At 44.9% G+C, this 24,678-nt stretch overlaps 1 protein-coding gene across 3 annotated transcripts; it reads left to right on the forward strand.

Moving 5' to 3' along the window:
* The first annotated feature begins 8,509 nt into the window (after window positions 1–8,509).
* On the forward strand, window positions 8,510–21,861 carry LOC116360538 (tetraspanin-8-like). Of its 3 annotated transcripts, none has more exons than XR_004207009.1 (10): window positions 8,588–8,796; window positions 9,130–9,198; window positions 9,950–10,066; window positions 10,434–10,508; window positions 18,942–19,037; window positions 19,620–19,736; window positions 20,244–20,300; window positions 20,636–20,719; window positions 20,855–21,594; window positions 21,675–21,821. XR_004207009.1 is itself a non-coding variant. In XM_031815244.1 (9 exons), exons 1-9 carry the CDS (start codon window positions 8,737–8,739, stop codon window positions 21,020–21,022), a joined length of 843 nt encoding a protein of 280 aa, XP_031671104.1. In that variant the 5' UTR covers window positions 8,510–8,736; the 3' UTR covers window positions 21,023–21,861. The 3 variants fall into 3 exon arrangements, 1 of the variants encoding a protein (XP_031671104.1); XR_004207008.1 differs by having other exon boundaries at window positions 8,634–8,796; window positions 21,691–21,821; XM_031815244.1 differs by having other exon boundaries at window positions 8,510–8,796; window positions 20,855–21,861.
* The last annotated feature ends 2,817 nt before the right edge of the window (window positions 21,862–24,678 follow it).

The following is a 24,678-nucleotide window of genomic DNA, read 5'->3' on the forward strand; positions in this document are numbered from 1 at the left end:
TCTCCTGTCAAAACTCCCCCCGTCCTCAGCACTCTCTCCTGTCAAAACTCCCCCGTCCTCAGCACTCTTCCCTGTCAAAACTCCCCCCGTCCTCAGCACTCTTCCCTGTCAAAACTCCCCCCGTCCTCAGCACTCTCTCCTGTCAAAACTCCCCCCGTCCTCAGCACTCTCTCCTGTCAAAACTCCCCCCGTCCTCAACACTCTCTCCTGTCAAAACTCCTCCCGTCCTCAACACTCTCTCCTGTCAAAACTCCTCCCGTCCTCAGCACTCTCTCCTGTCAAAACTCCCCCCGTCCTCAGCACTCTCTCCTGTCAAAACTCCCCCCGTCCTCAGCACTCTCTCCTGTCAAAACTCCTCCCGTCCTCAACACTCTCTCCTGTCAAAACTCCCCCCGTCCTCAGCACTCTCTCCTGTCAAAACTCCTCCCGTCCTCAACACTCTCTCCTGTCAAAACTCCCCCGTCCTCAGCACTCTCTCCTGTCAAAACTCCCCCCGTCCTCAGCACTCTCTCCTGTCAAAACTCCCCCCGTCCTCAGCACTCTCTCCTGTCAAAACTCCCCCCGTCCTCAGCACTCTTCCCTGTCCAAACTCCCCCCGTCCTCAGCACTCTTCCCTGTCAAAACTCCCCCCCGTCCTCAGCACTCTCTCCTGTCAAAACTCCCCCCGTCCTCAGCACTCTCTCCTGTCAAAACTCCCCCCGTCCTCAGCACTCTCTCCTGTCAAAACTCCTCCCGTCCTCAACACTCTCTCCTGTCAAAACTCCCCCCGTCCTCAGCACTCTCTCCTGTCAAAACTCCTCCCGTCCTCAACACTCTCTCCTGTCAAAACTCCTCCCGTCCTCAACACTCTCTCCTGTCAAAACTCCTCCCGTCCTCAGCACTCTCTCCTGTCAAAACTCCCCCCGTCCTCAGCACTCTCTCCTGTCAAAACTCCTCCCGTCCTCAGCACTCTCTCCTGTCAAAACTCCCCCCGTCCTCAGCACTCTCTCCTGTCAAAACTCCCCCCGTCCTCAGCACTCTCTCCTGTCAAAACTCCTCCTGTCCTCAGCACTCTCTCCTGTCAAAACTCCCCCCGTCCTCAGCACTCTCCTGTCAAAACTCCCCCCATCCTCAACACTCTCTCCTGTCAAAACTCCTCCCGTCCTCAGCACTCTCTCCTGTCAAAACTCCCCCCGTCCTCAGCACTCTCTCCTGTCAAAACTCCTCCCGTCCTCAGCACTCTCTCCTGTCAAAACTCCCCCCGTCCTCAGCACTCTCTCCTGTCAAAACTACCCCCGTCCTCAGCACTCTCTCCTGTCAAAACTCCTCCCGTCCTCAGCACTCTCTCCTGTCAAAACTCCTCCCGTCCTCAGCACTCTCTCCTGTCAAAACTCCCCCCGTCCTCAGCACTCTCTCCTGTCAAAACTCCTCCCGTCCTCAGCACTCTCTCCTGTCAAAACTCCTCCCGTCCTCAACACTCTCTCCTGTCAAAACTCCTCCCGTCCTCAACACTCTCTCCTGTCAAAACTCCTCCCGTCCTCAGCACTCTCTCCTGTCAAAACTCCTCCCGTCCATACAATTATATACTTCAGCAGCTTTCCACTAATATGACAGCACTTTCGATAATCAGTGTGAAAGGGCCTAAGGTCATGATTTTCTGCTAACCAGGACCCAAGTGTTTTGACATTCTCAACCGCTGTTGGCGTCACTTCCTCTTCTCTGCCGCCTCTTCCTCATCTTCGTGCTGTTAGCATATCTGTTATTTCCAGCCACAAGCTTTCTAGCAGACAGTTCCCCAGAACCAACCACAGGCTAGTATACAATTTCCCTTCTATCACTACAACCCTACAATACAAAAACATCCTTGAGACAAAGTCTCATTCTACTTCCCCTTAATCACACAAACTACTATTAATCACACAAACTACTATTAATCAATCACACAAACTACTATTAAATCACACAAACTACTATTAAATCACACAAACTACTATTAAATCACACAAACTACTATTAAATCACACAAACCACTACTAAATCACACAAACTACTACTAATCACACAAACTACTACTAACCACACAAACTACTATTAAATCACACAAACTACTACTAATCACACAAACTACTATTAATCACACCAACAGCAAATATCTACAATGTAAAAATACCTTCCTGAGCTGGGACCCGTGTAGGTGCTGCCTGTGTTCCTTTAGCTGGGACCAGTATCGGTGCTGCCTGTGTTCCTTTAGCTGGGACCAGTATCGGTGCTGCCTGTGTTCCTTTAGCTGGGACCAGTATCGGTGCTGCCTGTGTTCCGGAGCTGGGACCAGTATCGGTGCTGCCTGTGTTCCTTTAGCTGGGACCAGTATCGGTGCTGCCTGTGTTCCTTTAGCTGGGACCAGTATCGGTGCTGCCTGTGTTCCTTTAGCTGGGACCAGTATCGGTGCTGCCTGTGTTCTGGAGCTGGGACCAGTATCGGTGCTGCCTGTGTTCTGGAGCTGGGACCAGTATCGGTTCTGCCTGTGTTCCTTTAGCTGGGACCTGTATCGGTGCTGCCTGTGTTCTTTTAGCTGGGACCAGTATCGGTGCTGCCTGTGTTCCTTTAGCTTGGACCCGTGTAGGTGCTGCCTGTGTTCCTTTAGCTGGGACCAGTATCGGTGCTGCCTGTGTTCCTTTAGCTGGGACCAGTATCGGTGCTGCCTGTGTTCCTTTAGCTGGGACCTGTATCGGTGCTGCCTGTGTTCCGGAGCTGGGACCTGTGTAGGTGCTGCCTGTGTTCCTTTAGCTGGGACCAGTATCGGTGCTGCCTGTGTTCCTTTAGCTGGGACCTGTGTAGGTGCTGCCTGTGTTCCTTTAGCTGGGACCAGTATCGGTGCTGCCTGTGTTCCTTTAGCTGGGACCAGTATCGGTGCTGCCTGTGTTCCTTTAGCTGGGACCAGTATCGGTGCTGCCTGTGTTCTGGAGCTGGGACCAGTATCGGTGCTGCCTGTGTTCTGGAGCTGGGACCAGTATCGGTTCTGCCTGTGTTCCTTTAGCTGGGACCTGTATCGGTGCTGCCTGTGTTCTTTTAGCTGGGACCAGTATTGGTGCTGCCTGTGTTCCTTTAGCTTGGACCCGTGTAGGTGCTGCCTGTGTTCCTTTAGCTGGGACCAGTATCGGTGCTGCCTGTGTTCCTTTAGCTGGGACCTGTATCGGTGCTGCCTGTGTTCCGGAGCTGGGACCTGTGTAGGTGCTGCCTGTGTTCCTTTAGCTGGGACCAGTATCGGTGCTGCCTGTGTTCCTTTAGCTGGGACCTGTGTAGGTGCTGCCTGTGTTCCTTTAGCTGGGACCAGTATCGGTGCTGCCTGTGTTCTGGAGCTGGGACCAGTATCGGTGCTGCCTGTGTTCCTTTAGCTGGGACCAGTATCGGTGCTGCCTGTGTTCCTTTAGCTGGGACCAGTATCGGTGCTGCCTGTGTTCCTTTAGCTGGGACCAGTATCGGTGCTGCCTGTGTTCCTTTAGCTGGGACCAGTATCGGTGCTGCCTGTGTTCTGGAGCTGGGACCAGTATCGGTGCTGCCTGTGTTCTGGAGCTGGGACCTGTGTAGGTGCTGCCTGTGTTCCGGAGCTGGGACCTGTGTAGGTGCTGCCTGTGTTCCGGAGCTGGGACCTGTGTAGGTGCTGCCTGTGTTCCTTTAGCTGGGACCAGTATCGGTGCTGCCTGTGTTCCTTTAGCTGGGATCAGTATCGGTGCTGCCTGTGTTCTGGAGCTGGGACCTGTGTAGGTGCTGCCTGTGTCCTTGAGCTGGGCCTAGTGTTGGGAGAGAGACAGAGACTGTCAGGACCCGGTTACGAACTCGGGTGTCCGGTGTGAGAAACAGTCACTTAGTAAACTGAGCCACTAAAAGTCGGCAGAACCCAGAAGATGAAGCAGACACAGCAGTACTAGAGACAGTGATTTAATCAAGAAAAAAATGTATATACTCAGAATATATAAGAACAGCAGGGGGAATAATAAACAAGAACAAAACCAGAGTACCTCAACAAAATCCAACTAGAGAAACAAGAGTTCACAGCATGGCTGGGTGCTAACATACAAACCCAGAGCAAAGAACTGAGGAACACGAAGGGTTTAAATACAATCAGGGGAAACGAGGCACAGGTGCAAATAATAACTGGGAACAAGGGACAACAAAAGGGTCAAAAAGCACAATGGGGGCAGAGAGAGAGAGAGAGAGAGAGAGAGAGAGAGAGAGAGAGAGAGAGAGAGACAGAGAGAGACACGAAGAATTATCTATCCAAAATGGAGATGTATGGGTAAACCACTTCTCCAATCTTTTTGGCTCTATAACAAAGAATAAAGAGCAAAAACATATACATGATCAAACACAGATTTTAGAATCAACTATTAAAGACTACCAGAACCCACTGGATTCTCCAATTACATTGAAAGAGTTACAGGACAAAATAAAAACCCTCCAACCCAAAAAGGCCTGTGGTGTTGATGGTATCCTCAATGAAATGATCAAATATACAGACAACAAATTCCAATTGGCTATACTAAGACTCTTTAACATCATACTTAGCTCTGGCATCTTCCCCAATATTTGGAACCAAGGACTGATCACCCCAATCCACAAAAGTGGAGAAAAATTTGACCCCAATAACTACCGTGGAATATGTGTCAACAGTAACCTCGGGAAAATCCTCTGCATTATTATTAACAGCAGACTCGTACATTTCCTCAATGAAAACAATGTACTGAGCAAATGTCAAATTGGCTTTTTACCAAATTACCGTACAACAGACCACGTATTCACCCTGCACACCCTAATTGACAATCAAACAAACCAAAACAAAGGCAAAGTCTTCTCATGCTTTGTTGATTTCAAAAAAGCCTTCGACTCAATCTGGCATGAGGGTCTGCTATACAAACTGATGGAAAGCGGTGTTGGGGGTAAAACATACGACATTATAAAATCCATGTACACAAACAACAAGTGTGCGGTTAAAATTGGCAAAAAACACACACATTTCTTCACACAGGGTCGTGGGGTTAGACAGGGATGCAGCTTAAGCCCCACCCTCTTCAACATATATATCAACGAATTGGCGAGGGCACTAGAAAAGTCTGCAGCACCCGGCCTCCCCCTGCTAGAATCCGAAGTCAAATGTCTGCTGTTTGCTGATGATCTGGTGCTTCTGTCACCAACCAAGGAGGGCCTACAGCAGCACCTAGATCTTATGCACAGATTCTGTCAGACCTGGGCCCTGACAGTAAATCTCAGTAAGACCAAAATAATGGTGTTCCAAAAAAGGTCCAGTCACCAGGACCACAAATACAAATTCCATCTAGACACTGTTGCCCTAGAGCACACAAAAAACTATACATACCTTGGCCTAAACATCAGCACCACAGGTAACTTCCACAAAGCTGTGAACGATCTGAGAGACAAGGCAAGAAGGGCATTCTATGCCATCAAAAGAAACATAAATTACAACATACCAATTAGGATTTGGCTAAAAATACTTGAATCAGTCATAGAGCCCATTGCCCTTTATGGTTGTGAGGTCTGGGGTCCGCTCACCAACCAAGACTTCACAAAATGGGACAAACACCAAATTGAGACTCTGCACGCAGAATTCTGCAAAAATATCCTCCGTGTACAACGTAGAACACCAAATAATGCATGCAGAGCAGAATTAGGCCGATACCCACTAATTATCAAAATCCAGAAAAGAGCTGTTAAATTCTACAACCACCTAAAAGGAAGCGATTCACAAACCTTCCATAACAAAGCCATCACCTACAGAGAGATGAACCTGGAGAAGAGTCCCCTAAGCAAGCTGGTCCTGGGGCTCTGTTCACAAACACAAACACACACTACAGAGCCCCAGGACAGCAGCACAATTAGACCCAACCAAATCATGAGGAAACAAAAAGATAATTACTTGACACATTGGAAAGAATTAACAAAAAAACAGAGCAAACTAGAATGCTATTTGGCCCTACACAGAGAGTACACAGCGGCAGAATACCTGACCACTGTGACTGACCCAAAATTAAGGAAAGCCTTGACTATGTACAGACTCAGTGAACATAGCCTTGCTATTGAGAAAGGCCGCCGTAGGCAGACATGGCTCTCAAGAGAAGACAGGCTATGTGCTCTCTGCCCACAAAATGAGGTGGAAACTGAGCTGCACTTCCTAACCTCCTGCCCAATGTATGACCATATTAGAGAGACATATTTCCCTCAGATTACACAGATCCACAAAGAATTCGAAAACAAATCCAATTTTGAAAAACTCCCATATCTACTGGGTGAAATTCCACAGTGTGCCATCACAGCAGCAATGAAGAACCAGTGAAGAACAAACACCATTGTAAATACAACCCATATTTATGCTTATTTATTTTATCTTGTGTCCTTTAGCCATTTGTACATTGTTAGAACACTGTATATATATATATAATATGACATTTGTAATGTCTTTACTGTTTTGAAACTTCTGTATGTGTAATGTTTACTGTTAATTTTTGTTGTTTTTCACTTTATATATTCACTTTGTATGTTGTCTACCTCACTTGCTTTGGCAATGTTAACACATGTTTCCCATGCCAATAAAGCCCTTGAATTGAATTGAATTGAATTGAGAGACAGAGAGACACAGAGAGAGAGAGAGAGAGAGAGAGAGAGAGAGAGAGAGAGAGAGAGAGAGAGAGAGAGACAGAGAGACACAGAGAGAGAGAGAGAGAGAGAGAGAGAGAGAGAGAGAGAGAGAGAGAGAGAGAGAGAGAGAGAGAGAGAGAGACAGAGACAGAGAGAGAGAGAGAGAGAGAGACAGAGAGACACAGAGAGAGACAGAGAGACACACAGAGAGAGAGAGAGAGAGACAGAGACAGAGAGAGAGAGAGAGAGAGAGAGAGAGAGAGAGAGAGAGAGAGAGAGAGAGAGAGAGAGAGAGAGAGAGACAGAGACAGAGAGAGACAGAGAGAGACAGAGACAGAGACAGAGAGAGAGAGAGAGAGAGAGAGAGAGAGAGACAGAGAGAGAGAGAGAGACAGAGAGAGAGAGAGAGACAGACACAGAGAGAGACAGAGAGACACAGAGAGAGAGAGAGAGAGACCCTATTCTGACCCAATCTCTCCCCATTCTGGACTACAGACAGTCAGTTAATTACCTGGGTCCCAGGAGACTAGGACTCTATTCTGACCCAATCTCTCCTCATCATGGACTACAGACAGTCAGTTAATTACCTGGGTCCCAGGAGACTAAGACTCTATTCTGACCCAGTCTCTCCTCATCATGGACTACAGACAGTCAGTTAATTACCTGGGTCCCAGGAGACTAAGACTCTATTCTGACCCAGTCTCTCCTCATTACAGACTACAGTTAATAACCTGGATCCCAGGGGATGAAGACCCTATTCTAGCTCAGCCTTGGATCAATAAACCAAATCTTTATTTCTCTTGTCTTCTATCGCTTGCTCATTTGCTCTCTCCTCTCTCTCTCTCTACTCACTGTCTGTCTTTCTTTCTCTCTCACCAGCCTGTGATATCTTTCAAGCATTAAGCATATAACTAACCCAAGATAGTTCATCTGTGCCGTTTACAGTGGGAGCAAATAACGAAGAGTGGGCAGAACCAGCAAGGTGGTTAAAGCCAAGCAAGAGCTAGCGAGATCCTATTGGCGCGTTGTAGCGTGTATTTGCATATTTCCATTAGGGAACGCCTACTCTGCGCTTGTGCACAAATTCAATTCGACCTTGCACTCTTTCTAAACAAATTCCATTTAAATATTTGGAGAAGTCTTTAAAACTTACTTCACTGTGTTTGTAACATGTTGTAGTTTAGGGAACAGAAAAATATATTGAGATCAAATGTTTCATCGATGAGAAAATTAGCAAGAACGTCTGCCCAGTTTCACGTAGTTCCATCCTCTCCCACTCATATACCCACGACTGAACTACCATTTGGTGGTGAGAAAACGTTAAAAATCTAAACGGATGCTTCAGCTTTATAGGCCCTGTGGCATATCTGGGTTACTCCTTCTGTCTGTGCTTACGTGTAGTGATGTCCTATGTTTTTGTTGTTATTATTGTTTTTGTTGTTATTCTGTTGTAATAACAATAATAATTTATTAAATAATTTAAATAATTTATTTATTATTTTTTATATACAGAAAAAAAGCTTACGGTATGTGGCTTATATATATATACACTAGATGATTTTAAGGGTGTGTGTGTTGAAGCCATTGAACCTCCATCTTGGCATTCTGGAATGCCATTCCATTTTGGAATCTTTAGAAAAGCATTTATTCCATTAGAGACACCTTAATGGATACATTCAAATGAAATCATGTGAGCTAATCATACAAATAAAACAGTTAGAATTTTTTAAAAACATTTCCCTTAAAGTATATATTTTTTTTATAACTAATGATACTGTCCCAACTACAACAACAACAAGTATTAAATACCTGTAATTTTGTCCTTTATTTATAAATACTGTAGATCTCCATTCATTCTTGTGGAGGACTGGGCCGTACCGGGGAGTTCCAATATGGCCGACCGTTGGCTTCAAAGGCTTATAATGGCAATAAATACCATCAGCAATCCAGGGTTTATATACATCGTTGGTTACAGTGTAATTTACAGGAACTAACTCGGTACTGCCGACCACATCAGCTACCCGGAAAACTGGCACACTCACGAACAGCACGGACAGGTAGAGTTCGTTTTCTGAATGCTGAAGTGTGTACCTGATAATCACGACAATGGCTAAACTTAATAGCTGTTTCCAGCGGCTTTTTGTCTTCTTCAACCTGCTGTTTGCGGTAAGTTAGCAACTCTTTATTTGTAAATACAAGTAGGAACATGTGATTAACTCAGTAGGCGATACTTTAAGGTTACTTTCGATTGTAATCAACTGCGCAGCAAAACAACAAGTTCGTGTATCTTCTTCACCAAACACTTCTGCCCATAAAAGTTAGTTTACAAATGTTTGTAGCCTGTCTGTGTGAAATTATATGGTTTCTATCCACTTTCCTACGTGTCTCTCCATGTTGTATAAAGTTGTATAATCCAACTTTACATCCGTTAAATATGGCTTTAAAGACGTGTTTTATTACATTATGTTATTTGATAGTGAAAGGGATGTTTTTCTTTAGATCGTTGGAGGTGTGATTATCGGCCTGGGACTTCTGGGTCAATTCGCCTACAATGACAGCACTTCAGAGGTAAAATGGGATCTAGCTCTGGTCCGTGGCGTTACATGCGGTTTGAGCTTTGAAGAAGTTTAAAGCCGCACATGTAACACCCTAGACAAGAGCTAAATGGGCTCAAAGTTCAAATGACATTCAAACTGAATTTTACGAATATATATATATATATATATATATATATCTATTCATATATATGGATATTGAATGAATTCTTATATATATATATATCTATTCATATATATGGATATTGAATGAATTCTTATATATATATATATCTATTCATATATATGGATATTGAATGAATTCTTACCAAAGATCATTAATTTAGATTTGATAATTTCTCTATTTTGAAAAAACAAAAGTGGAAACAAACAGTTACTCATAAGCATTAAACGCTTCAGCATCTGAAAAACAGGTCCATGTGTCAACAGTTTATGTAGTAGACTATAATTATACTTCCTTATTGGTTAGCTATATATACACAAAGTGAACTCTCGTGTACAATGTCAATGTTCCTAAAGTACTGTCCCATACAAGAATTATAGGTCTACCGTGCAATAATAAAAGATGTGATTTTTGCCTATTAGGAACGTAGGCTATTATGATGTCATAATGGTACGCTGAGACACACGATGGATGTTGTATTGTTTTTCAGTTTGAGAACCAGTCCAAAGGGTTTCTGGTGATGTATCTGGTAGGAGGCATTGCTATTATGATGTCATAATGGTACGCTGAGACACACGATGGATGTTGTATTGTTTTTCAGTTTGAGAACCAGTCCAAAGGGTTTCTGGTGATGTATCTGGTAGGAGGCATCACCATGGCCATGTCTCTGCTCGGGGCGTACGGAGCACACAGAGAGAAGAGAATTCCCCTGATCGTGGTGAGGGGGTCTACTGCGACGAGCTGAGTTCACATTCAAACAGACATCTACGACCATAGAGACAGAACAATATACAATATGTCACGGTTTTCCAGACACAGATTAACCCCAGTTATGGACTAAAAACTGGTTTTCAATGAAGATACCTACTTGAGCTTGCTTTTTAGTCCAGAAGTAGGCTCAGTCTGTGTCTGGGAAACCCCCCCTGATATCCTGTTTTACATCGTATTACGACATTGGGTTAGGAAAGACACTTACCGTTTCGTAACCTGTTTTGTTCAAACGATTCACTGAGTCACACAGTAACTTTATTGGACAGAAAATTGTGTAAGTCTCTCTATCTCTCTCTTTCACTTTCTCTCTCTAGTTTCTGGTGGCCTGTTTTATTGGCTGCTTCGGCCTCCTGCGTCTGGCGGTGCCCACAGCCATGTACCGTTCTGAGGTATTGTTGGGTAATAATAATGTCTGTACATCACTGTCCTGTAATACTGATGTGTTATACTAGTAGACAGGACTACAGTCAGTGGTACTGATGTGTTATACTAGTAGACAGGACTACAGTCAGTCGTTCTGATGTGTTATACTGGTAGACAGGACTACAGTCAGTGGTACTGTAATACTGATGTGTTATACTGGTAGACAGGACTACAGTCAGTAGTACTGATGTGTTATACTAGTAGACAGGACTACAGTCAGTGGTACTGTAATACTGATGTGTTATACTGGTAGACAGGACTACAGTCAGTGGTCCTGTAATACTGATGTGTTATACTGGTAGACAGGACTACAGTCAGTGGTACTGTAATACTGATGTGTTATACTGGTAGACAGGACTACAGTCAGTGGTACTGATGTGTTATACTAGTAGACAGGACTACAGTCAGTGGTACTGTAATACTGATGTGTTATACTGGTAGACAGGACTACAGTCAGTGGTACTGTAATACTGATGTGTTATACTGGTAGACAGGACTACAGTCAGTGGTACTGATGTGTTATACTGGTAGACAGGACTACAGCCAGTGGTACTGATGTGTTATACTAGTAGACAGGACTACAGTCAGTGGTACTGTAATACTGATGTGTTATACTAGTAGACAGGACTACAGTCAGTGGTACTGATGTGTTATACTGGTAGACAGGACTACAGCCAGTGGTACTGATGTGTTATACTGGTAGACAGGACTACAGCCAGTGGTACTGATGTGTTATACTGGTAGACAGGACTACAGCCAGTGGTACTGATGTGTTATACTGGTAGACAGGACTACAGCCAGTGGTACTGATGTGTTATACTGGTAGACAGGACTACAGCCAGTGGTACTGATGTGTTATACTGGTAGACAGGACTACAGCCAGTGGTACTGATGTGTTATACTAGTAGACAGGACTACAGTCAGTGGTACTGATGTGTTATACTGGTAGACAGGACTACAGCCAGTGGTACTGATGTGTTATACTGGTAGACAGGACTACAGCCAGTGGTACTGATGTGTTATACTGGTAGACAGGACTACAGCCAGTGGTACTGATGTGTTATACTGGTAGACAGGACTACAGCCAGTGGTACTGATGTGTTATACTAGTAGACAGGACTACAGTCAGTGGTACTGTAATACTGATGTGTTATACTAGTAGACAGGACTACAGTCAGTGGTACTGTAATACTGATGTGTTATACTAGTAGACAGGACTACAGTCAGTGGTAATGTAATACTGATGTGTTATACTGGTAGACAGGACTACAGTCGGTGGTACTGTAATACTGATGTGTTATACTGATAGACAGGACTACAGCCAGTGGTACTGTAATACTGATGTGTTATACTGATAGACAGGACTACAGCCAGTGGTACTGATGTGTTATACTGGTAGACAGGACTACAGCCAGTGGTACTGATCTGTTATACTGGTAGACAGGACTACAGCCAGTGGTACTGATGTGTTATACTAGTAGACAGGACTACAGTCAGTTGTACTGTAATACTGATGTGTTATACTAGTAGACAGGACTACAGTCAGTGGTACTGATGTGTTATACTAGTAGACAGGACTACAGTCAGTGGTACTGTAATACTGATGTGTTATACTAGTAGACAGGACTACAGTCAGTGGTACTGTAATACTGATGTGTTATACTGGTAGACAGGACTACAGCCAGTGGTACTGATGTGTTATACTGGTAGACAGGACTACAGTCAGTGGTACTGATGTGTTATACTGGTAGACTGGACTACAGCCAGTGGTACTGATGTGTTATACTGGTAGACAGGACTACAACCAGTGGTACTGATGTGTTATACTGGTAGACAGGACTACAGTCAGTGGTACTGTAATACTGATGTGTTATACTAGTAGACAGGACTACAGTCAGTAGTACTGTAATACTGATGTGTTATACTGGTAGACAGGACTACAGTCAGTGGTACTGATGTGTTATACTAGTAGACAGGACTACAGTCAGTGGTACTGATGTGTTATACTAGTAGACAGGACTACAGTCAGTGGTACTGTAATACTGATGTGTTATACTAGTAGACAGGACTACAGTCAGTGGTACTGTAATACTGATGTGTTATACTGGTAGACAGGACTACAGCCAGTGGTACTGATGTGTTATACTGGTAGACAGGACTACAGTCAGTGGTACTGATGTGTTATACTGGTAGACTGGACTACAGCCAGTGGTACTGATGTGTTATACTGGTAGACAGGACTACAACCAGTGGTACTGATGTGTTATACTGGTAGACAGGACTACAGTCAGTGGTACTGTAATACTGATGTGTTATACTAGTAGACAGGACTACAACCAGTGGTACTGATGTGTTATACTAGTAGACAGGACTACAGTCAGTGGTACTGATGTGTTATACTGGTAGACAGGACTACAGTCAGTAGTACTGTAATACTGATGTGTTATACAGGTAGACAGGACTACAGTCAGTAGTACTGTAATACTGATGTGTTATACTGGTAGACAGGACTGCAGCCAGTCGTTCTGATGTGTTATACTGGTAGACAGGACTACAGCCAGTGGTACTGTAATACTGATGTGTTATACTAGTAGACAGGACTACAGTCAGTGGTACTGATGTGTTATACTGGTAGACAGGACTACAGTCAGTGGTACTGATGTGTTATACTGGTAGACAGGACTACAGTCAGTGGTACTGATGTGTTATACTGGTAGACAGGACTACAGTCAGTGGTACTGATGTGTTATACTACTAGACAGGACTACAGTCAGTGGTACTGTAATACTGATGTGTTATACTGGTAGACAGGACTACAGCCAGTGGCACTGATGTGTTATACTAGTAGACAGGACTACAGTCAGTGGTACTGATGTGTTATACTGGTAGACAGGACTACAGTCAGTTGTACTGATGTGTTATACTAGTAGACAGGACTACAGCCAGTGGTACTGATGTGTTATACTAGTAGACAGGACTACAGCCAGTGGTACTGATGTGTTATACTAGTAGACAGGACTACCGTCAGTGGTACTGTAATACTGATGTGTTATACTGGTAGACAGGACTACAGTCAGTGGTCCTGTAATACTGATGTGTTATACTGGTAGACAGGACTACAGCCAGTGGTACTGATGTGTTATACTGGTAGACAGGACTACAGTCAGTGGTACTGATGTGTTATACTAGTAGACAGGACTACAGTCAGTGGTACTGTAATACTGATGTGTTATACTAGTAGACAGGACTACAGTCAGTGGTACTGTAATACTGATGTGTTATACTGGTAGACAGGACTACAGCCAGTGGTCCTGTAATACTGATGTGTTATACTGGTAGACAGGACTACAACCAGTGGTACTGATGTGTTATACTGGTAGACAGGACTACAGTCAGTGGTACTGTAATACTGATGTGTTATACTGGTAGACAGGACTACAGTCAGTAGTACTGATGTGTTATACTGGTAGACAGGACTACAGTCAGTGGTACTGTAATACTGATGTGTTATACTAGTAGACAGGACTACAGTCAGTAGTACTGTAATACTGATGTGTTATACTGGTAGACAGGACTGCAGCCAGTCGTTCTGATGTGTTATACTGGTAGACAGGACTACAGTCAGTGGTACTGTAATACTGATGTGTTATACTAGTAGACAGGACTACAGTCAGTGGTACTGTAATACTGATGTGTTATACTGGTAGACAGGACTACAGTCAGTGGTACTGTAATACTGATGTGTTATACTGGTAGACAGGACTACAACCAGTGGTACTGATGTGTTATACTGGTAGACAGGACTACAGTCAGTGGTACTGATGTGTTATACTGGTAGACAGGACTACAGTCAGTGGTACTGTAATAATGATGTGTTATACTGGTAGACAGGACTACAGCCAGTGGTACTGATGTGTTATACTAGTAGACAGGACTACAGTCAGTGGTACTGATGTGTTATACTGGTAGACAGGACTACAGTCAGTAGTACTGATGTGTTATACTAGTAGACAGGACTACAGCCAGTGGTACTGATGTGTTATACTAGTAGACAGGACTACAGCCAGTGGTACTGATGTGTTATACTGGTAGACAGGACTACAGTCAGTGGTACTGTAATACTGATGTGTTATACTGGTAGACAGGACTACAGCCAGTGGTACTGATGTGTTATACTAGTAGACAGGACTACAGTCAGTAGTACTGATGTGTTATACTGGTAGACAGGACTACAGTCAGTGGTACTGTAATACTGATGTGTTATACTAGTAGACAGGACTACAGTCAGTGGTACTGATGTGTTATACTGGTAGACAGGACTACAGTCAGTGGTACTGTAATACTGATGTGTTATACTGGTAGACAGGACTACAGTCAGTGGTCCTGTAATACTGATGTGTTATACTGGTAGACAGGACTACAGCCAGTGGTACTGATGTGTTATACTGGTAGACAGGACTACAGTCAGTGGTACTGATGTGTTATACTAGTAGACAGGACTACAGTCAGTGGTACTGTAATACTGATGTGTTATACTAGTAGACAGGACTACAGTCAGTGGTACTGTAATACTGATGTGTTATACTGGTAGACAGGACTACAGCCAGTGGTCCTGTAATACTGATGTGTTATACTGGTAGACAGGACTACAACCAGTGGTACTGATGTGTTATACTGGTAGACAGGACTACAGTCAGTGGTACTGTAATACTGATGTGTTATACTAGTAGACAGGACTACAGCCAGTGGTACTGATGTGTTATACTAGTAGACAGGACTACAGTCAGTAGTACTGATGTGTTATACTGGTAGACAGGACTACAGTCAGTGGTACTGTAATACTGATGTGTTATACTAGTAGACAGGACTACAGTCAGTAGTACTGTAATACTGATGTGTTATACTGGTAGACAGGACTACAGTCAGTGGTACTGTAATACTGATGTGTTATACTGGTAGACAGGACTGCAGCCAGTCGTTCTGATGTGTTATACTGGTAGACAGGACTACAGCCAGTGGTACTGATGTGTTATACTAGTAGACAGGACTACAGTCAGTAGTACTGATGTGTTATACTGGTAGACAGGACTACAGTCAGTGGTACTGTAATACTGATGTGTTATACTGGTAGACAGGACTACAGTCAGTGGTACTGTAATACTGATGTGTTATACTGGTAGACAGGACTACAGCCAGTGGTACTGATGTGTTATACTAGTAGACAGGACTACAGTCAGTGGTACTGATGTGTTATACTGGTAGACAGGACTACAGTCAGTAGTACTGATGTGTTATACTGGTAGACAGGACTACAGTCAGTGGTACTGTAATACTGATGTGTTATACTGGTAGACAGGACTACAGCCAGTGGTACTGATGTGTTATACTAGTAGACAGGACTACAGTCAGTGGTACTGATGTGTTATACTGGTAGACAGGACTACAGTCAGTAGTACTGATGTGTTATACTGGTAGACAGGACTACAGTCAGTGGTACTGTAATACTGATGTGTTATACTGGTAGACAGGACTACAGCCAGTGGTACTGATGTGTTATACTAGTAGACAGGACTACAGTCAGTGGTACTGATGTGTTATACTGGTAGACAGGACTACAGTCAGTAGTACTGATGTGTTATACTAGTAGACAGGACTACAGCCAGTGGTACTGATGTGTTATACTAGTAGACAGGACTACAGCCAGTGGTACTGATGTGTTATACTGGTATACAGGACTACAGTCAGTGGTACTGTAATACTGATGTGTTATACTAGTAGACAGGACTACAGCCAGTGGTACTGATGTGTTATACTGGTAGACAGGACTACAGTCAGTGGTACTGTAATACTGATGTGTTATACTAGTAGACAGGACTACAGTCAGTAGTACTGTAATACTGATGTGTTATACTGGTAGACAGGACTACAGCCAGTAGTACTGTAATACTGATGTGTTATACTGGTAGACAGGACTACAGCCAGTCGTTCTGATGTGTTATACTGGTAGACAGGACTACAGCCAGTGGTACTGATGTGTTATACTAGTAGACAGGACTACAGTCAGTGGTACTGATGTGTTATACTAGTAGACAGGACTACAGCCAGTGGTACTGATGTGTTATACTAGTAGACAGGACTACAGTCAGTAGTACTGATGTGTTATACTGGTAGACAGGACTACAGTCAGTGGTACTGTAATACTGATGTGTTATACTAGTAGACAGGACTACAGTCAGTAGTACTGTAATACTGATGTGTTATACTGGTAGACAGGACTACAGCCAGTCGTTCTGATGTGTTATACTAGTAGACAGGACTACAGTCAGTGGTACTGTAATACTGATGTGTTATACTAGTAGTCAGGACTACAGCCAGTGGTACTGATGTGTTATACTGGTAGACAGGACTACAACCAGTGGTACTGATGTGTTATACTGGTAGACAGGACTACAGTCAGTGGTACTGATGTGTTATACTGGTAGACAGGACTACAGTCAGTGGTACTGTAATACTGATGTGTTATACTGGTAGACAGGACTACAGCCAGTGGTACTGATGTGTTATACTAGTAGACAGGACTACAGTCAGTGGTACTGATGTGTTATACTGGTAGACAGGACTACAGTCAGTAGTACTGATGTGTTATACTAGTAGACAGGACTACAGCCAGTGGTACTGATGTGTTATACTAGTAGACAGGACTACATCCAGTGGTACTGATGTGTTATACTGGTAGACAGGACTACAGTCAGTGGTACTGTAATACTGATGTGTTATACTAGTAGACAGGACTACAGCCAGTGGTACTGATGTGTTATACTAGTAGACAGGACTACAGTCAGTAGTACTGATGTGTTATACTGGTAGACAGGACTACAGTCAGTGGTACTCTAATACTGATGTGTTATACTAGTAGACAGGACTACAGCCAGTGGTACTGATGTGTTATACTGGTAGACAGGACTACAGTCAGTGGTACTGTAATACTGATGTGTTATACTAGTAGACAGGACTACAGTCAGTAGTACTGTAATACTGATGTGTTATACTGGTAGACAGGACTACAGCCAGTCGTTCTGATGTGTTATACTGGTAGACAGGACTACAGCCAGTGGTACTGATGTGTTATACTAGTAGACAGGACTACAGTCAGTGGTACTGATGTGTTATACTAGTAGACAGGACTACAGCCAGTGGTACTGATGTGTTATACTAGTAGACAGGACTACAGTCAGTAGTACTGATGTGTTATACTGGTAGACAGGACTACAGTCAGTGGTACTGTAATACTGATGTGTTATACTGGTAGACAGGACTACAGTCAGTGGTACTGTAATACTGATGTGTTATACTGGTAGACAGGACTACAGCCAGTGGTACTGATGTGTTATACTAGTAGACAGGACTACAGTCAGTGGTACTGATGTGTTATACTGGTAGACAGGACTACAGTCAGTAGTACTGATGTGTTATACTGGTAGACAGGACTACAGTCAGTGGTACTGTAATACTGATGTGTTATACTGGTAGACAGGACTACAGCCAGTGGTACTGATGTGTTATACTAGTAGACAGGACTACAGTCAGTGGTACTGATGTGTTATACTGGTAGACAGGACTACAGTCAGTAGTACTGATGTGTTATACTGGTAGACAGGACTACAGTCAGTGGTATTGTAATACTGATGTGTTATACTGGTAGACAGGACTACAGCCAGTGGTACTGTAATACTGATGTGTTATACTAGTAGACAGGACTACAGTCAGTGGTACTGTAATACTGATGTGTTATACTGGTAGACAGGACTACAGCCAGTGGTACTGATGTGTTATACTAGTAGACAGGACTACAGTCAGTGGTACTGTAATACTGATGTATTATACTGGTAGACAGGACTACAGCCAGTGGTACTGATGTGTTATACTGGTAGACAGGACTACAGTCTGTGGTACTGATGTGTTATACTAGTAGACAGGACTACAGCCAGTGGTACTGATGTGTTATACTAGTAGACAGGACTACAGTCAGTGGTACTGATGTGTTATACTGGTAGACAGGACTACAGCCAGTGGTACTGATGTGTTATACTGGTAGACAGGACTACAGTCAGTGGTACTGTAATACTGATGTGTTATACTGGTAGACAGGACTACAGCCAGTGGTACTGATGTGTTATACTGGTAGACAGGACTACAGTCAGTGGTACTGATGTGTTATACTAGTAGACAGGAAGGTACTGATGTGTGCGCGTGTGTGTGTGTGTGTGTGTGTGTGTGTGTGTGTGTGTGTGTGTGTGTGTGTGTGTGTGTGTGTGTGTGTGTGTGTGTGTGTGTGTGTGTGTGTGTGAATTCTGTCAAGGCCATTGTTGACATCTGCAGTTGTTGTGTTTGTTTTGCAGATGATGCAGATCGTGGAGGCGAAGTTCCGTGAGGGCCTGCCTCTGAACGAAGCCTCCCCTGATGTTAGACAGTTCACTGAGAGGATTCAGCTGAATGTACAGGGACATTTCCATCAATCATTTCACCACAATATACTTGACATGTCCATAACATTCATTATATCAAAGGATCCCGCTTTGGGGATGTATTCTGTCTTTTCCATGAATCATCAGCCGGAAATATTTCACTAAGATTTACAATAATATCATTCATTATATACTTTATAGATTTGAGAAGTTACTAGTTTCGTGTACAACATGTACCTCAGTAATGTTCCTGTAGCAACACACTGTAGTGTTCACTTGATCCCTACCCTTGACCAATGAGTCTACTGTCCTCCCAAACCCCCAAAATGGAAGTGTTCCTTCCAAATAGGTCCAGACACTGCTGGGCATAACAGCCCTTGTTTTGTTGACTCTAACCAGCAGTAATGAGGAAGAGGTTGACCTCGTGGTTCAACTAGTTTACTGTTCTCAACATGTCCTTTTGTGTTGAGGTTGACCTCGTGGTTCAACTAGTTTACTGTTCTCAACATGTCCTTTTGTGTTGAGGTTGACCTCGTGGTTCAACTAGTTTACTGTTCTCAACATGTCCTTTTGTCCGATACGCTGACTGACTGTGTGTGTGTTTTTTAACAGTTGAAGTGCTGTGGGCTGTTCAGTTACACAGACTGGGGCAACAACGTCCCTGACTCCTGTCTCTGTCAGGGGGAGGACGATCAGATGGAGGGTACATGCCTGAACATTCCATACCGGGTGAGTTCAGATCAACTCTACATGACAGGACTGATGATGTAGCTTTATAGTCAATAGTCTCCTCCTTCTTCTCCTCCTTCTTCTTCTCAGTTCTTATGCACATAGGTTTACATCCTGGTCTTCCATGAGACACCTTTTAACCCTTCAGTACATTATGTCTGTTAGAGACATTCATTAAGGGTTATGTCTGTTAGAGACATTCATGAAGGGTTATGTCTGTTAGAGACATTCATGAAGGGTTATGTCTGTTAGAGACATTCATGAAGGGTTATGTCTGTTAGAGACATTCATTAAGGGTTATGTCTGTTAGAGACATTCATTAAGGGTTATGTCTGTTAGAGACATTCATGAAGGGTTATGTCTGTTAGAGACATTCATAAAGGGTTATGTCTGTTAGAGACATTCATGAAGGGTTATGTCTGTTAGAGACATTCATGAAGGGTTATGTCTGTTAGAGACAGTCATAAAGGGTTACGTCATGTCAGTTTTTCTTCTTCTGTTTTTCAGTTGTTGTTCCTTTCAGAGTACAGGATGACTGGACACCAGAAGCTGATCTACAAACAGGTTGGACCAGCTTCCCTTTTCTGTTATCTTTAGATCAACCGTCTACATTCCTAGACAGAACCGGTTGCTTTTGTCACTGATCAGAGAGCAGCACACTGTGGAGACTGAAGCTCTTCTGTTGAGTCATGATCTGAGTCACGTTAATTACACAGACATGAAATTCACCAACCTCTTTTTCAGTCTGCACATTTTGAGTTTTTTTGTGATCCCTGCGGGAATTGAACCCGTGACCTTGGCATCGCCTAGTACCACACTGTAACCATGTGAGCTAGACAGGACCATGACTGAGTTGTGATCTGTGTTCCAATGAGTATTAACGGACCTCTGTCCCACAGACCTGCTTCCCCATCCTCGAGGGCTACCTGGCTAAAGCTCTGGACATCCTGTTGGGCGTTTCCTTCGGATTCGCTGCTCTGGCTGTGAGCGTGCATTCTTTACCGCGCACATTTCACACCTTACACATCAAACTGTCAGTTGAATATCTCTACTAGTCCCCCTGGCTTGCTGTCACCCGCGTGGTTGTCTTGAATTCATGTTGTTGTGTTGTTCTCCAGCTCCTGGGAGCGGTGATGTCTGCCGTCCTGCTGGCTCAGCTGAGGAGCTCTACCGTAGGGGTTCCTGTGGTGTTCAGTGTCAGCTCTCACCCATCCAAGTTCAGCTTCAGTTCCCACCCACCCAAGTACACCGAGCTTTACAACGAGCCTGAGAAGACTGAGAAGTGAGAAATCAGACTGAGGTTCAGGATGTGGTTAGTTTAGATGACATGGTTTTAGGCTGTTGTTCAGTCTGGCTCAGCATAGAAATAGAACTACTAGAATGGTTAAAGCCCCACAACCATGGCGTATGATCAATATAGTTGAATGGGGATTGTCTTTCTAGGGGTCTATTTCTATGGTGTCCAGACTCCGACTGTTTTCCTTCTACATCTTCTGGTTGTTGTTGTGTGTTTTTCAACGAGAGGTCTCCTTAACTCTCTTTCTGACTGTCAAACCAAAAAGGAAGGTGCTACTTCCTTCTGTGTGTAATTTGCTTTTGATTTGAGTTCTACGTTTAAAGAGAATCACCACCGGTGGTTTTATACATATGCAGCGAGTTCTGAGTCAAATGGTTGGGGAACGTTACATTTTATTTGCAGAATGAGACACAATGAGCCGGCAGGGCGTTTTGAAAAGAGGATATCACACAGAGAGGACAACTCTGAGATAGTAAGGACAGAATGTCATTTCCATAGGACTTTGAATGTCAAATCATTTGCCTTGAAACTGCAATAATAAAAAGGGAAACGAAAGGGAAGGTCGACAGAAGGGAAGGTCGACAGAAGGGAAGGTCGACAGAAGGGAAGGTCGACAGAAGGGAAGGTCGACAGAAGGGAAGGTCGACAGAAGGGAAGGTCGACAGAAGGGAAGGTCGACAGAAGGGAAGGTCGACAGAAGGGAAGCTTTTTGCAATGAAATGGAACAATGTTAAGTGTTTTGCTATGAACTGTAAATCCTTATATGAAATATACAACATGCCAACTGTCTTGCTCTCTTATGTTTCTAAATAAAGCATCTGTCTTCTACATGTGTCTCTTTTGTTCAAATATATTAGAATTTGGGGGAACTCTTCTGGGGGAATATATTATATATTAGAATGTTGAAATGATTTCCTCTTTTGAGAAAACATTCTATTTTTAGATGCTTTGCATATTAAGTTCCAATTCAGTTGAATAAAAACTCTAGATGTTATTGTCTACAAACCTGGAGCTACTGAGAGAGGCGAGAACCCTGACTAAAACACCCGAGGGAAGAGACAGGTGAGGGAGCAGAGGAGAACCCTGACTAAAACACCCGAGGGAAGAGACAGGTTAGGGAGCAGAGGAGAACCCTGACTAAAACACCCGAGGGAAGAGACAGGTGAGGGATCAGAGGAGAACCCCGACTAAAACACCCGAGGGAAGAGACAGGTGAGGGATCAGAGGAGAACCCTGACTAAAACACCAGAGGGAAGAGACAGGTGAGGGAGGGAGCAGAGGAGAACCCTGAATACACACCAGAGGGAAGAGACAGGTGAGGGAGCAGAGGAGAACCCTGACTAAAACACCCGAGGGAAGAGACAGGTGAGGGAGGGAGCAGAGGAGAACCCTGAATAAACACCAGAGGGAAGAGACAGGTGAGGGAGCAGAGGAGAACCCTGACTAAAAACACCCGAGGGAAGAAACAGGTGAGGGAGCAGAGGAGAACCCTGACTAAAACACCCGAGGGAAGAGACAGGTGAGGGATCAGAGGAGAACCCCGACTAAAACACCCGAGGGAAGAGACAGGTGAGGGAGCAGAGGAGAACCCTGACTAAAACACCCGAGGGAAGAGACAGGTGAGGGATCAGAGGAGAACCCTGACTAAAACACCCGAGGGAAGAGACAGGTGAGGGAGCAGAGGAGAACCCTGACTAAAACACCCGAGGGAAGAGACAGGTGAGGGATCAGAGGAGAACCCTGAATAAACACCAGAGGGAAGAGACAGGTGAGGGAGCAGAGGAGAACCCCGACTAAAACACCTGAGGGAAGAGACAGGTGAGGGAGGGAGCAGAGGAGAACCCTGAATAAACACCAGAGGGAAGAGACAGGTGAGGGAGCAGAGGAGAACCCTGACTAAAAACACCCGAGGGAAGAGACAGGTGAGGGAGCAGAGGAGAACCCTGACTAAAACACCCGAGGGAAGAGACAGGTGAGGGATCAGAGGAGAACCCCGACTAAAACACCCGAGGGAAGAGACAGGTGAGGGAGCAGAGGAGAACCCTGACTAAAACACCCGAGGGAAGAGACAGGTGAGGGATCAGAGGAGAACCCTGACTAAAACACTCGAGGGAAGAGACAGGTGAGGGAGCAGAGGAGAACCCTGACTAAAACACCCGAGGGAAGAGACAGGTGAGGGATCAGAGGAGAACCCCGACTAAAACACCCGAGGGAAGAGACAGGTGAGGGATCAGAGGAGAACCCTGACTAAAAACACCAGAGGGAAGAGACAGGTGAGGGAGCAGAGGAGAACCCTGACTAAAACACCAGAGGGAAGAGACAGGTGAGGGATCAGAGGAGAACCCTGACTAAAACACCCGAGGGAAGAGACAGGTGAGGGATCAGAGGAGAACCCTGACTAAAACACCCGAGGGAAGAGACAGGTGAGGGAACAGAGGAGAACCCTGACTAAAACACCCGAGGGAAGAGACAGGTGAGGGATCAGAGGAGAACCCTGACTAAAAACACCAGAGGGAAGAGACAGGTGAGGGAGCAGAGGAGAACCCTGACTAAAACACCAGAGGGAAGAGACAGGTGAGGGATCAGAGGAGAACCCCGACTAAAACACCCGAGGGAAGAGACAGGTGAGGGATCAGAGGAGAACCCTGACTAAAACACCCGAGGGAAGAGACAGGTGAGGGAACAGAGGAGAACCCCGACTAAAACACCCGAGGGAAGAGACAGGTGAGGGAGCAGAGGAGAACCCCGACTAAAACACCAGAGGGAAGAGACAGGTGAGGGAGCAGAGGAGAACCCCGACTAAAACACCAGAGGGAAGAGACAGGTGAGGGAGCAGAGGAGAGGAGAACCCCGACTAAAACACCCGAGGGAGGAGACAGGTGAGGGATCAGAGGAGAACCCCGACTAAAACATCAGAGGGAAGAGACAGGTGAGGGAGGGAGCAGAGGAGAACCCTGACTAAAACACCAGAGTGAAGAGACAGGTGAGGGAACAGAGGAGAACCCCGACTAAAACACCCGAGGGAAGAGACAGGTGAGGGAGCAGAGGAGAACCCTGACTAAAAACACCAGAGGGAAGAGACAGGTGAGGGAGCAGAGGAGAACCCCGACTAAAACACCAGAGGGAAGAGACAGGTGAGGGAGCAGAGGAGAGGAGAACCCCGACTAAAACACCCGAGGGAGGAGACAGGTGAGGGATCAGAGGAGAACCCCAACTAAAACATCAGAGGGAAGAGACAGGTGAGGGAGGGAGCAGAGGAGAACCCTGACTAAAACACCAGAGTGAAGAGACAGGTGAGGGAACAGAGGAGAACCCCGACTAAAACACCCGAGGGAAGAGACAGGTGAGGGAGCAGAGGAGAGGAGAACCCTGACTAAAACACCCGAGGGAAGAGACAGGTGAGGGAACAGAGGAGAACCCCGACTAAAACACCCGAGGGAAGAGACAGGTGAGGGAGCAGAGGAGAGGAGAACCCTGACTAAAACACCCGAGGGAAGAGATAGGTGAGGGAACAGAGGAGAACCCCGACTAAAACACCCGAGGGAAGAGACAGGTGAGGGAGCAGAGGAGAACCCTGACTAAAACACCCGAGGGAAGAGACAGGTGAGGGAGCAGAGGAGAACCCCGACTAAAACACCAGAGGGA

The sequence above is a fragment of the Oncorhynchus kisutch genome, unplaced genomic scaffold (assembly GCF_002021735.2).
Source record: "Oncorhynchus kisutch isolate 150728-3 unplaced genomic scaffold, Okis_V2 Okis09a-Okis19a_hom, whole genome shotgun sequence".
In the NCBI taxonomy this organism is placed as follows: Eukaryota; Metazoa; Chordata; class Actinopteri; order Salmoniformes; family Salmonidae; genus Oncorhynchus; species Oncorhynchus kisutch.